Source organism: Silurus aristotelis (assembly GCF_946808225.1).
Source record: "Silurus aristotelis genome assembly, chromosome: 26".
NCBI lineage: Eukaryota > Metazoa > Chordata > Actinopteri > Siluriformes > Siluridae > Silurus > Silurus aristotelis.
Window position 1 is genome coordinate 15,872,853 of NC_139599.1, and position 14,669 is coordinate 15,887,521.

General features: G+C 41.9%; 1 protein-coding gene and 1 long non-coding RNA gene across 3 annotated transcripts; one reads left to right on the forward strand and one right to left on the reverse strand.

Moving 5' to 3' along the window:
- Positions 1–484: 484 nt before the first annotated feature.
- gnb2 (guanine nucleotide binding protein (G protein), beta polypeptide 2) lies at positions 485–13,538 on the reverse strand. 2 transcript variants are annotated; one of them, XM_083530857.1, is made up of 10 exons: positions 12,567–13,538; positions 7,970–8,072; positions 7,800–7,838; positions 6,927–7,033; positions 6,316–6,379; positions 5,981–6,143; positions 5,770–5,836; positions 5,135–5,336; positions 4,827–5,043; positions 485–3,906 (listed from the first exon to the last, which is right to left on the reverse strand). In XM_083530857.1, the coding sequence occupies exons 2-10, from the start codon at positions 8,024–8,026 to the stop codon at positions 3,800–3,802; spliced, it is 1,023 nt and encodes a 340-aa protein (XP_083386983.1). In that variant the 5' UTR covers positions 8,027–8,072; positions 12,567–13,538; the 3' UTR covers positions 485–3,799. The 2 variants fall into 2 exon arrangements, with proteins under 2 accessions (XP_083386983.1, XP_083386984.1); XM_083530858.1 differs by lacking the exon at positions 12,567–13,538 and adding an exon at positions 10,317–10,763.
- LOC310720373 lies at positions 8,534–12,903 on the forward strand. Its single transcript, XR_014531719.1, has 2 exons — positions 8,534–10,014; positions 10,261–12,903. It is a non-coding gene; the product is annotated as an uncharacterized lncRNA (long non-coding RNA).
- Positions 13,539–14,669: the final 1,131 nt, after the last annotated feature.

Here is a 14,669-nt window from a genome sequence, read left to right on the forward strand (position 1 = left end):
TCTCTCTCATTCACTCGCTCTGTGTGCTTTATAAAAGCGCGAGCGTGGGTGCGTGTATGTGTGAATAGGCGAGCTATTTTTGAACCAAGTATGTACTGTTCATGATTCTCCAGAAGAGAAAATGAGGAGGAGGATTAGAGTTAGGACGAAAAAAAAAAAAAAACACTTCTAATTTTTTTTGGGAGATTGTATGGACCATATAATTGTACGTAAGATCTTTCACCGTTCCTTCAGAGATTTTCCCTTTTTTCATTTAGCATCACGCAGACACAACACAGCACGATAACGACGTAGATACCACCAACGTATGTCAGATAAATAGTAGAGGATACGATCCAGGTTAAGATGGCGCAGTTTTTCCGGCGCTCAGACGGCGCAGTGCGATTTACCTTCGTGACGCCATATTTAGGTCACGGTGATGTCATAACGTCTACCGGGTCACGTGCGGATTCCATATGTGTTTACAGCATACTTTTTTACAACGACGATGACGAGGTTGTGGTATGACGGGCTACTCTGCGGCGCCCCCTTTCTGCATACGTGCACAAATGTCGTTTTTTTTTTTTTAAATCGCGCTGTTTAATTCTCAGGCTGATTTAGTGGCTTCGACCCCAGTGGTCTTCTGGAGGGGATTTAATACAAATAATTTTCCAGAAACATCTGGGGAATTTTGGAAATATTCAAAGTTGCCAATTACCAGGAATTTAAGGGAATTTATTTAGAAATTTTGGGAAATGTATCATATACAAACATAAATCTCAACATTTTGTTTTTTCAGAAGTTCACATGCAGCCACGCAATAGATTTTTGAAAAAATGACATGTTTGACTTTGATTTAATTGTTAGTATCATTTTTGGCACATTGAAATATACATGTATGTAATATTTGTTATTTACGTGAACACTCGCCAAGATGGACGTTTTTTGACGTGCAGGATTCAAGAAATGGTGTGCATGTGATTGATGAATGTGCAAGTAGAAATTTAACTGAAATCACATTAAATCTGGTTGTTTTAACCAAAATTATCCTGCAAGGTTTTTTTTTACATTTTTATTCCAACTACATTTAGGTTCTCTGTTACCTGCAATTTTGTTTATTCCCATTTATTCCCATAGAAAGTTTCCAGGTTGGAAAATTCCAAAAATTTTGCAACCCTTCTCCTGAGTCGCGGCTTTTTTTCCACAGTGATGAACCAATCAGGAATTTTGTGTGTGGGTCATGTGACCGGTTGTGTTTCAGGTAGCGAGAGAGTGTGTGTGTGTGTGTGTGTGTGTGTGTGTGTGTGTGTGTGTCGCCTCCTTTTCATGCTATTAGACTTGATCCTATAGTAATAGTTATATATTACCCCCTGATTGATTTAGTCAATTTGGTTAGTGTGTGTGTATGTATGTGTGTGTGTGTGTGTGTGTGTGTGTGTGTGTGTGTCTAGGGGGGACATCTTTGGTTGATTCTGATTGCATAACCAGGAGAGGTCAAAGGACAGTAGAAAGTCTATATAAAGTCGATATCCTCTGTGATGGGTTAATAATTATTCCTATCTTTTTTTTCTCCCTATATATATATAATTGTTTTACATTTTTTTTTCCTTCAATGTTATCCTCTTTTCAAATGAACGAATAAGTAGATATTTGATTTTTTTTATTTAGATTTTTTTTCTGGAGTGTGTTTACTTTCGAGAGCAAACGATTTTGACGACCTGACGGTTTTCAGTTTCAGTGTTTCGGGATGAAATCATACATCTGTAATGTCTTAACTACAGGATTGTTTGAAAATAATAATAAAAAAAAATATATCTTGATATCAGTTTTAAGAAAAAAAGAAAATCGTGTGTGGGTTTTGTTTTTTTCTGCCTGGCTTTATTTCTTTTGAACGAATGTCTAAAAACAGAGTGTTATTTCTGTATTTATTGATTGATTTCTTTTTCACTTCAACTTTTATTTATTGTCCTTACAGTGTTATCTGAGGCACGCAGGGAAAACATGAATAAAATAAGCATAGAAAATCAGAATATAAACAAAACAAAAGTACTGTGTATGCAACAGGCGTCTAGTTTTCAAACGTTTTCAGTCTGGAAGGAAAATCGTGTCGTTCAAACCACATGCTTCTGTTCCTCCGTGCTTTTTTTTTTTTTTTTAATACGATGTCACAACATCTGTATTACGTTAAGCATGTGCCGATACTGAATTACAATAATATTGCAATATTTGAGGGGGAAATAATTCTGTCCCTGTTCTTTCTGGGCAACATTCTAGCCCGGCGATTTCAGGGGTCCAAGCACCAAGTAGGAGACTGTTAGTTTTTCACCGATTTAGAAGATGCTGTATCCTACAGTGAGCTCGGAAGAAGCCTTCTTCATGATGCCCTGATCATGGGTGCGGTGGGGGAACCGTGGCAGATAACCGACTGCATGCATATTAGAGAGAGACTTGTCATAGATACATTACAGCCGCATATGTGAACACTGAGATTCGGCAGCCTTTGAGGGATAAGGGCCTTGCTCAAGAGCCCAAGAGTGTCAGCTTGGTCATACTGGGGCTCAAACCCCCAAACATTCAATCAGTAACCCAGAGCACAGGGATTCAGCAGCCTCTAGGGGTCAAGGGCCCAAGAGTGGCAAATTGGCCACTCTGGGTCTTGAACCCATAACCTTTCAATCAGTAACTCAGAGCAGAGCTTCAGCAGCCCTGAAGGTTAAGAGCTTTGCTTAAAGATCCCATCAGTGGCAGCTTGGCGATTCTGGTGCTTAAACCCACGACCTTCCGATAAGTAACCCAGATGGTTAAGTGCCTTGTTGAAGGGCCCAAGAGTGGCAGATTGGCAACTCTGGGGATCAAACCCACAAAGTAGCAGCTTGGTTGATGCTGGGGCGTGAACCCATGACCTTCTGACCAATAACCTAGATCCTTAACCACTCAGCTCTTACTTTCCCCCACATGGCTATGGATATCTAATTTATTCGGACAAATGCATGGTGCTTCAACCCCTTGATCGCCGCCCACGGCTATATTTTGCCATTGCTTTGTATGAAGCTGACATAACTGCTAATGGCTACGATCCTCGGTTGTTGACTACAATTTATGAAGCTAGTCAACACACCCCCCCACCACCCCCTATTGTTCTTCCCTTAAGCGATTAGCTACGTCAGCAAGACTGCGTTCGTAACATCGCCAGGTTTAACTGTCATGTAACTAAATTAGCGACATTTCAAACAAAAACAAAAAAAAAACAGTTTAAAAAGGAAATGCACATTAAAACCCCACAAACGGCCCTAAAAAGAGTCGGCGCTCCTCTCTCTTTTTTTTTTTTCTTTTACTTTTTCCAAGGGCGTGTTTCAATAAACATAAATACAAACCGTTCGGCTTTTTCTCTCTGAGTGTGTTTTATGAGTCACTCAGGAGCGTGATTGTGGGTATTCTACATTGTGGTTTAAGTCCTCTGCCAACATTGTGTGTGTGTGTGTGTGTGTGTGTGTGTGTGTGTGTGTGTAGGAGAGAGATAAAGAACATTCGTGTTTAGCTTCAGTGGGTCAAACCTGTGACCTGCATCCACAGTAACTGGTGTACAGATTCAGGTGCGGTTATGTATACAAAGCAATTACCATAGTAAACAACTCAAGATACCTAGTTGGCATTATATATTATGTACAATATGCGTCTGAGTGTGGTGTGTGTGTGTGTGTGTGTGTGTGTGTGTGGGTTTATATATACAATAAAACAGGCATACAGTGTGTGGTAATGTGTGTGTGTGTGTGTGTGTGTGTATATGTATATGCATGTGTGTGTGAGAGAGATAGAGATGTCAGTTCCAGATCTTGAGGAAGCTGTCCCAGGAGCCAGTGGAGACAGCCATGCCGTCATCGGTCACACCGAGGCAGCTCACCCGATTGTCATGGCCGGCCAGGACACCTGTCAGGAAAGCGACAGGTTAAACACTGTGGCATAGATTTGGACATGCAGATGATCAGACTGAACCACGGAACCTGAATCTGTCTAGACCTAACTTTCTCCGCATCTAGGGGTGACCCCAAATACTCAAGTCTTTCGCAAATATATTATGAAACGGGGATCATGCTATTTTGGTTATATAATTTAATTACATACGAATAAAACTGACTACCAGTCGACTACAGGCATGACCTGACAATTCTATACTATACAAAACTATAAGGCGATATCAAAAGGTTTTCGAGACTAGTGGTGCTAACTGGTGCTATGCTGACCACGTGTGTTACCACGTCTGCGATTTCATCGTGGACAGCAAGTTAGAGCATGGAGCCAACGTGGAATTGTGCATGAAACTGGGCAGCATGTTTGACATACGGCAATGCTGCAATGAGTCGTTCGAGGTATTCAGAGTGGGACGCATGCTTTAAGAGCGAAAGAACATCGCTGGATGATCGTCAGGGAACAATCCGCATGATCTCACTTCCACACCCACCCTACTCGCCAGATTTGGCACCTGCGGTCTCCGCCCTCTTCCTGAAGATAAAGGTCGCCGTTTTGACACCATTGCAAAGATCTGGCGTGAATCGCAGAAGGTGCATGTCACACTTCAAAAAGGTGACTTCCAGGACACATTCCAGAAGTGGCAAGAACGCTGGGGGGCGCTGCTGTGCAAGGGGACTATTTTGAAGGTGATAGTGTGTAAACATGGATGAATAAAGTACTTTCTTTAAAACAGAGCGAGTCTCGAAATGTTTTGATACCACCTCATATGTAAATCCTTAGTTGGGGACACCCCTACTATCGTCCTGACTGGCTTGAAGTGAAATCGTGTCTCCTAGTTATTCCGATTTACCGATAGTCTTTCAATAGAGGTGTTCTACCTGCACGGTCTCCTTTCATGGCGTCCCAGATGTTGCAGTTGAAGTCGTCGTAGCCGGCGAGCAGCAGGCGTCCCGAGCGCGAGAACGCCACCGATGTGATGCCGCAGATTATGTTGTCGTGCGAGTAAAGGCCGAGCTCCTGGTCCGCACGCAAGTCGAACAGGCGGCACGTGGCGTCATCCGAACCGGTGGCGAAAGCGCTGCCACTGGGGAAGAACTGAACACGTGCAAAAGTGCATCAAATGAGCGAAATCGTTTTGCTGCGTAATTATTTTGCGTGGGAGTACCGGTTGGGGCGGTGTACTCACACACACGGCGTTGATGTCGGACTCGTGGCCCGTAAACGTCTGCCTGCACATGCTGTCTCTGACGTCCCACAGTTTGATGGAGGCGTCACACGCGCCCGAAATGAACGTGCGCAAATCAGGGGACAGAGACAAACTCATCACGTCGCCGCTGTGACCGGAGAACAGCGTGGTCTGCTGGCCCGTCTCAATGTCCCATAGAGCGCTGAAACACACACACAAAGCATTCACTTACATCATAAATGCTTAATACAAATTATTTTAATCAAGACCTGCAGCACTATCTTATTACAAAAAACAGCGTTTCTCTAATGCCGTCTTGGGTTTTACCCCCCGCTGAGCGATTTCTTCTGCAGGGATCCTCATTATACACTACTTCCTTCAAAGGGTACATCATCCATTCTTGAGGTTGTGCCAAGACCTATGAAGCTGTTGCATAAAAGTGCTATCTGCCCTCTTCCACATACACAAGCTAATAAAGCAGCCATGATTGGCTACACACGCTGTGACGGCCGTCGCATTGTCAGGATTTGAAACTAAGTGTCCTGACGTAAGTCTTTTACCAAAACAGCAAACTATTCCCCTGACTGCCACTAGCTGTAAGAGTCCAGACAACTACAAATCACAATTTAACGTACCAGGTGGTGTCTCCTGAACTTGTGATGATCTGATTGTCATCGATGAAGCGACAGCAAGAAAGGTAACCTGAAGAAAAAACAAGCTATCATGGAGTTTGTCCAACATTTCAACCTAAAGCCGATAATCTAACGCATAAAAAATGCTGAGTCAATCTGCTTTAGCGGCAGGAACGCCAGTTTGATGGCCTTTAAAATCCAGCTGTGCACGTACCCGTGTGTCCAGGGAGCTCTCGGCTGACGCGCACGTTGCCCTCGCGGGTCTTCAGGCTGTAGATGGAACAGATGTTGTCCAGACCGCCGCAGGCTACGAAGTTTCCAGACGGAGCGTAGGCGCACGTCATCACCCACGACGAGCGCAGCGGGATGGCATGGATCTGTCCAATCACGACACTTTTAAAATCTTACAAACACATCGGGCTGAACAGCTACTTGTAAAATGGATTATGTGGAGTGTATGAAGGGAGTGTATGAAGTGTACCAGGCACAGGGCGTGGCATCGTCGGCATTAACACTTATTTCTGATTATTTTGGATTGTCTCGCTGTACCTTGTTAGTGGTGTAACTGTCCCAGACGATGAGTTTGCCATCTTGAGATGCGCTCACCAGAAGCCTAAAAAGGAAACACTGATTATAAACAGCATCCTCTAGTGGATAAAGACAACAATTACAACCCTGACCACATCAACCAATTAAAGATTTTCACTGATGTTCACTGATGGCGCAAGCATCCAAAGTCCATCATTTCAAAAGGACGTGCACACGGTGGGGTGAAATCACAGTGCAATATACTGAATGGACTATAAGAGTTTGTGGACACCTGAGCATAAGATTGGTATGTGCTTTTTGTATATACCATTCTACATTAACTCCCCATTTGCTCTTATAATAAGCTCCACTCTTCTGGGAAGATTTTCCACCAGATGTTGTGGAGATTTGTCCTAATTTAGACATTTGTTAGTAAAGTCCTCTACTGATGTAGGTGAGGTGAGGAGTCCTGGGGTACAGTCAGCATGAACAATTCATTCCAAAAGAGTTCTATGGCAGGAGATCTTCCACACACTTCCAAACCATGTACGTCATATCTTCATAGAGCTAGCTTTGTGCAAAAAAAACATCACCAGGAGAATGACTCGAACATTACAATAAAAAAGTCCTACCTGGAGTCGGAGCCCCAGTGCATGGCGTAGATTTTGGCTAAATGACCTCTGAGAGTGCGCCTTGTCCTCATCTGAATCCTTCCCACAGGGTCCAGTCCTGCTGTTATCTACACACACACGCACTCATATAGGTTAAAAATCATCTATATTACATGTCTAGGTGATTCTTGCCAAAAAGCTGGTGTTGATTATTAGTTCTAAAAAATTATTATTTTTATTATTTCTTTTATTACTATTAATCCACAGCATCTTGTAGAGGTTTTCTAGGTTTTCTGTTTGGAGATGTCTATTAAATATTGATGGAAGGGCGTGGCTGCTGTTTTCTACCTCAGGAAAGTCTTGACGTTGAAGGATTGCTTTTCCAGTACCACGACAAGCTACGCATTCTGGTCATATTCACCAAGAAATCGATGAGGTAACGCTTTTATAGGTTCCTCAAAATTTCGAGTAAAAATTTCAGTAGATGAATACAGTATCCTGAAGTCAGATACTGTATATAAAATAACATTCGCTTCCTTATTTTTCACCATTGTCCAGATTGTCGTTCTCGGAATGTTGTACATAGCAGCAATTTGAGTCGTATTCATACCGCCCCCATACGTGACTCTCGTTTTTCACTTCCATTGTTCTCCTTAATTTTGCCTTTTGTTGGTAGCATTTTAACCACGTTATGTGCATTTGAATCCTAAATCATGGGTTCTAACGTAAAAAAAAAACACGCTTTGGATGAAAATAATGGGTCATAATGTGTATTGAATTTTTTACGAGTTCTGCGGCAGACAAGTTCACGTGGTATTGCTGTATATGACTCTGTAAAACCTAATCAGCATCAATGTGCTCACCCACTGTAGGTACACAGCATATGAGCTTTACCTGAGTAAGTGTAGAGTCTCCACATGCTTTCCTTGCATCCTGTAAGAACAAAAAAAAAAAGATTTAAAGATTATTCCGTTAAAAAAAACAAAACAATTAATGATCGTCAGAAGTGTATCGTTATCGCTATCATATATTGTGTTATTCGTAATTGCGTGGGTTTCTCTTACTCGTATCTGGTTCTTCAGCTGCTCGGCCTCCTGTCGGAGCTGCTCCAGCTCGCTCATCTTGAAATGACCTTTAACTTTTCACCTCAGTCTTTTGCGCAACCACCTGCGAACCGGAAAAAAAAATTAGCGAGCTAAGCTGTTTTTACCGAATCGGATACAAGACGATTTTTAAATGGAGTCTATTTTAACACAACAATAAATCAAAATATTGACTTTGATTGATCAAGCTTACGCAGACATCACAAAGTACACGGTATACACACTACCAAGTCTGTGTCCGGCTACGAAAGACAAAAAAACGTTGCCGCTCCGGACGAATCGGCTTCAGCTGCATGGAAACAATTTCTCGCCCATTAGTGTCTAATTTACATATTCGTGTGACACGCCCAAAATTGTTGCTCAAATAAGATGATTTTACATCGAATACAAAATAAATACGATCATTGATCACTGATTGAAGTGTTAATATTGCGTTAGTTGTATTCATGTAAAAAAAAAATTATAACAATTACAAAATTTTTTTAAAAGCTGCTTCTTAACTGAACTATTCCAATCCTACATAGTAAAAAGCCAGTGCTTGTAGCAGAGTGCAGTTGAATGCTGGAATCTGATTCATTATATCTGTATAACGCCACGGCTTGGAAAGACGTTTCAGCCTTAATATGAATGATAGATTAATAACGCTGATGTTCTACAGAATGAGATCAAACTATAAACCATCAAATGTATGAGGCATAAATAAATTCCAATAATAATATAATGGAAATTGGTGTCTCAGTGAATAAGATGTTGACTTGTGATCAGAAGGTTGTGAGTTCCAATCCCAGAACCCACCAACCAGCCATTGCTTGGCCCCTGAGCAGGGCCCTTAACCCCACAAATTTGGGTCTCCTAGTTCAAGTGAAGGCAAAATGTATTTCTACAGCATCCAAAGACGTTCTAAACAATTGTGTGCCTCCGACTTTGTGGGAACATTCCGGAGAAGAACCACATATGGCCGAAAAAGTCGTGTGTCCCATACTTTAGTCCATATTTAATACTTTTGTTAGGTATGCGTAATTTCCTCGGATATCAAACTTGGTTTTGTTACCAAACCTTAGAACTATCATTATCTTGAAATGTGTTTATTTACATGTTTTTCAAGCTCATTCACATTCGAATCAGATTTAATCAAAGGCTTCGATCGATTTTTTTTACGTAGCAATTTTTCCGAAGGCATGAGAACTGTAACGAAAAAAAAGCTCATCTGGGATTTATTAATGGTGCGTAAATGCGTAATACAATGCACTACTGTTGTTAATATTTAATATTTAATGCGCAGGTCCTGCCGCTGTTGTCTTTAGAGTGCAATTTGTGCTTTTGGAGCGAGAAGGAAGCGAGCAGTGGCCACTTTCACCTCGTCTAATGGATAAACGTGGAATCTGTCAGTTTCAGAGGCCACTTCTAAAGAGACTAACCCTAAAGAGACTAACATTACTCAAAAAAAACCCACTATATATATATATTTATACACAAAAGGTGTGGGCACCTGAGCATAAGTTTTGAGTATGTGCTTTTTGATCTTCTCATTCCATATTTAGTCTGCTGTTATAATAAGCTCCACTTATGGGAAGATGTTCCACTTGGTGTGTGCTTGTGGAGATTTGTGCGAGATCTATTCATCCACAAGGGTGTTAGTAAAGTCAGATACGGATGGAGGTGAGGTGAGGAGGCCTGGGGTGCAGTCATCAAAAACCAAATTAATCCAAAATGTTTTCAATAGTGTTGGATCTCCTTCATCGCAGGAGATGTTCCACACACTTCCAACCCATGTAAAGCAGATCTTCATGGAGCCGGCTTTTTGCGAACAGGTGCATCGTCATGTTGGAACAGGTTTGGGTCTCAAGTGAAAGCAGAATTACATGCTAACAGATCCAAAGACGTCCTGCCCAATTCCAACTCTGTGCTAAAAGAACCGCATATGACTGAAAAATCAGGTGTCCCTATACATTTCTCCATATATATATATAGTTATGGTTTCTAGTATTTTGTTCTGATCCAAAAAGGTAAATAAGATTTAAAAAACTTTCCAAGCCTTAAAAAGCGAAATATCAAGGTCCGTGAGAAATATCAAGGTCCGTGACGTCGGAGTGACGTGGGGCCGCCTTCCCGTGGGCTCACCACCTGCAGGAGGGACCGTAAGGGACGGTGCTGTGAGGATTGGGCAGCAGTCGAAGGCGGGGGCCTGCTTAGACTGCTTCCCCCGCGACCCGAATTACGGATAAGCGGGAGAAAATGAATGAATGAATGAGGATGAGATTTAAAAAGCTATTTTATATTAGCCAATATTATAGCTTTCAGTTCTTACCCTTTAGAGGTGAATCAAAATGAAGTTAAAGTCCTGCAATCTTGGGTCCCACTTTTTTCTCAAGCCGTAAAAATATATATATAAAACCTTGTTATGTCATTACACCAATCCACTCATTACACCAATACCAGGTGCTGAAACGTGCCCTTTGTTCAACTGTCCAGTCGCTAACTTTATCCAAAATGAACTGCCATATCGTTCGTTGTGTTCTTCTGAATTTTGCACGCAGACACTAAAATAGGATCAGCTGATATTTCTTTTGGTTGGATTAGTTTGTGGGTGCATTCAAATCCACCCGCAGCTGCCGGGCCAATCGGAGACCGCCGTACGCCTCTCGGATTTGCATATTTCCCGTTAAGGGATTTGCGCTGTATGAGCGTTTTGCATGGGGAACAAGCGAAGGCTTGAACGCTCAAAGTAACAGACTAGAAACTCGCCCAGGACTTTTACATAAATAAAACTGTCACGCAGTACTTAGATAACTTTATAGCCCTACACCAACACAGTCCAGGCCTTGGACGGCCTTTTTTCTTCTAGTAAAAAGCCAAGTATAATTCCTGGAGGCTGCATAAGTACAATCAGGTATGTTACATTTACAGCATTTGCAAAACATCATTATCCAGAGCAACTAATGGTTATAGGGGCCTTTTTTAAGGGCCCAGATGCTCAAACTCAAACTCACTCCCTACCAATCAGATGTCTAACGTCTTGACAAAAGAGCTATTGCTCATCCAATAGATGTGTTACATGCTACGCAATATTTACGCCATTTACCAGACCCCATTATCCAGAGCAACTGATGGGTAGGGGCCTCACTGAAGGGACCAGATGCTCGGATTTTAACTCACATCCTTCCTACCACAAGCCCAACATCCTTAATCAAAGAGCAACCGCACAAACATGTGTGTTACATAATATACAACATTTAGGGTATTTACCAGACACCATTATGCAGAGCAACTGATGCATAGGGGCCTCACTGAAGGGCCCAGATGCTCGGATTTAAACTCACAACCTTCCTATCAGATGCCCAACATCTTAACCAAAGAGCAACCGCTCCCACAGTTGGGTCACATAATAAACAATATTAAAATGTACGGCTTTAAGGAGACACCCTTATCTAGAGCGAAATACAAAAGTGCTTTGAGGTCCTTATTAATGAGTAGATTCTCTTGAATCACTCGTGTGGAAGAACGAGGAAGAACGATGATAATCAGATTTCCAGTTGTGTACTGACATTATCGCAAACACTTGAATGTATATTTCAGTTCTTAATCTCAATAATGTGATATAACAGGATAAAAAACACATAACCTGTGTACATCATGCAATGGTTTCACCGGTCTCTGAACAAGCTAGACCATTGATTGGAGACATAACTAATGGCACCCCACCCAATGGGTAATTAGACAGAAATCTCAATCCAAAAAGCCACAGAGGTCTTTTCATAAAAGTTGCCCTCTCTATAGAATTCTACATAGAACAAGATGGTATGGACCAAAAGGGCGTTGAATGTATGTCAAACAAACCTTTTACCCAATCAAAATACATAACTGTTCAGCAATTACAAACGAGGCGTTCCCCAAGCGATCATATTTCTGTAGGCGTGGCAAGTGTTATATAAATTTGAACAGCGCCGCCTGCTGCACTGGAGGTCTTTTCAATTCGAAAGCACACAGCTAGAAATATGACGAAGGGAAAACCCCCCCCTTGTGGATACTTAGAGCATCGCATAAACGATCTGGTTACAGTGTAATTATAGTGTACATGAAAGCAGTCATGCATTTTGCAAAAAAGGAAAAAATCCAATCTACACTTTTTTTTTCTTTTTTTTTAATCCGAGTGTGTCATTGGATTGTTTAAAGACCACACAGATCAGTGATGTAACCTTCAGACACACTGTATTAATGCAACGTAACAGCAATATTTAATGGTTCTAATAGTGACTTTGGAGCGTGACTGGTCTTTAGTGTGTGTGTGTGTGTGTGTGTGTGTGTGTGTGTGTGTGTGTGTGTAGAGTGTAGTGTAGTGTAGGCCTGTCGCATGAGGATGGAGGAGGCAAAAAAATGTTATTGCAATGACAAAGCTTTATCCAAATGCGACATTTCAGCAGCATGATAATTCCCTATACGCAGGATGAAGCTGCACAGGAACCAGGCCTGCATCCTACAGCAGATCATCTCCTCTCCAGGATCCTTGCATGCACTTATTCATGCTTCAAGGCCCATCACAGGGTGCATTATACCATACCTGGTGGTTCAGCTTGTCGGCCCAAATCCGTGACGACTGAAGAGCTGACAGCTTGACGAAGCGCTTCTGTCGGATCTTCTCTTCCTTGGGAAATATTCAGACCTGAGCGCGCATGATGGCCGTAAATCATGCAGGCCTGCAAAAAAAACAATAACGCAGCAGCAGGAGGAAGGAGAGAAATAAAATCACTGCATTTCTCCAAATGGAGAAAAATCACAAAGGAGTGTGTCCTGTGTCCCCCTCGAGCGCCTTTTCTCAATAATAAGGTTGCGCAATAGATTTTTTCGCGGGGAATTTATGACGTAATAAATCCAAATTCAAGCTGTTTAAAAAAAAACTCGCTTTTTTCCCCCTCTTTGGTTCTCGCTTCCTTCCTTTCTTTCTTTCTTCCTTCCTTCCTTCCTTCCTTTCTTCCTTCCTCTGGTGCTTGGGCTGTGCTACCTCTCTCTCTCTCTCTCTCTCTCTCTCTCTCTCTCTCTCTCTCTCTTTCTCTCTCTCTCTATTTCGATCCTTGTTTCGTTGCGCGGAATAAATTATTCAAATCAAGCCGCAATAATCGGATCCTGTGCACGCGCGTGTAAAGACAATATTATGATTAATATTAATATTATTAATAATTATACCAATAATTTGGATAAATCTTGGCTGATCTTGCCGGTGGAGCGCGCGAGCCACCCATAGGTTCTCCAGTGCCAGAGACCAAAAAAAACCGAGTTTTTGGGGGAAATAAAAAAAAAGGATCTTTATTACGTCATAATCCGAGTAACGCGCTAAATCGAATAATCCCCGGGATTACGGATTAAAACAAACAACAAAACATCTGCACAGCTGATCCTGACTGCTCGGAGTGTCAAATATCCTACAAGCGTCTCCTATGTGAGATTCGACCACACCCATTTTATACAGACCGAACCATCACACCGCCCCCTCGTTTAAAAGGAAAAGGGAGCTTTTCGAGTCTCCACACACTTTCATTTCTTTCCGCCTTTTTTTTTTCTTTGTATCACTACAGAATGTAGAAGAGTGTAGGAGCGCGTTCAACATGTTCTCAGAAACAGAATAAACAAATATGTGTGTGTATTGATGCATGAAATATAAGATACTGACAATTAGTTAATTTCTTCAATGCAATGCAACAGCTCTTTGGTTAGATCATTAGTGTGTGTGTGTGTGTGTGTGTGTGTGTGTGTGTGTGTGTGTGTCCTTGTAGGTTCTCAGGTTTCCTCCTAATTGGCAATACATGGCAAAATATGTGTGTGTGTGTGTGTGTGTGTGTGTGTGTGTGTGTGTGTGTGTGTGTGTGTGTGTGTGTGTGTGTTTTGCCACCTATAAAGATATGTATATTTGCTGTATATATTGTGGGTAAAGATAGATAGATAGATAGATAGATAGATAGATAGATAGATAGATAGATAGATAGATAGATAGATAGATAGATAGATAGATAGATAGATAGATAGATAGTATTTGTAACCATTATTTGAATCAGAATTATGTGGCCCCGCCCCTTCAGTGCTCTTGCCCACTTTTGCAACCCCATGTCTAATTTTTTTTTTCATCTAAATAACTTCACATTGTCATTAATTTAAATTCTTCTCTGCTTGAGTGCCATTGAACTGTGTGCTCCTCCTCTCCCGGGACCCGAGGAACCACCCCAAGGACACTCGCTCCTAATTACACCTGGTGTAATTACCATCATACATAAGAGAGAGAAAGGGAGGGAGGGAGGGAGAGAGAGAAGGAGGGAGGGAGGGAGGGAGGTAGAGGGAGGTGTACAAGTTCAAATTTGAACATTAAACCACCAACACCAGCATACAGCACTATAGCTAATGTAAATGTACAAGACTGGTGATTCCCACCCCCTTTCACTGATGTGATGGTACATTCCACCTGCCCTGCTCTTCTTTAGGCTCCATTAGGGACTGTAGTAGCTGAGGATGGGTTGCCTAGCAACACCATTTGCAGTGGGCCCAAGCAAGTGGCCACACACACACACACACACACACACACACACACACACACACACACACACACACACACACACACACACACACACACACACTTCTTTATTACAGTATTCAAAAGAATGCATTGACATGAATT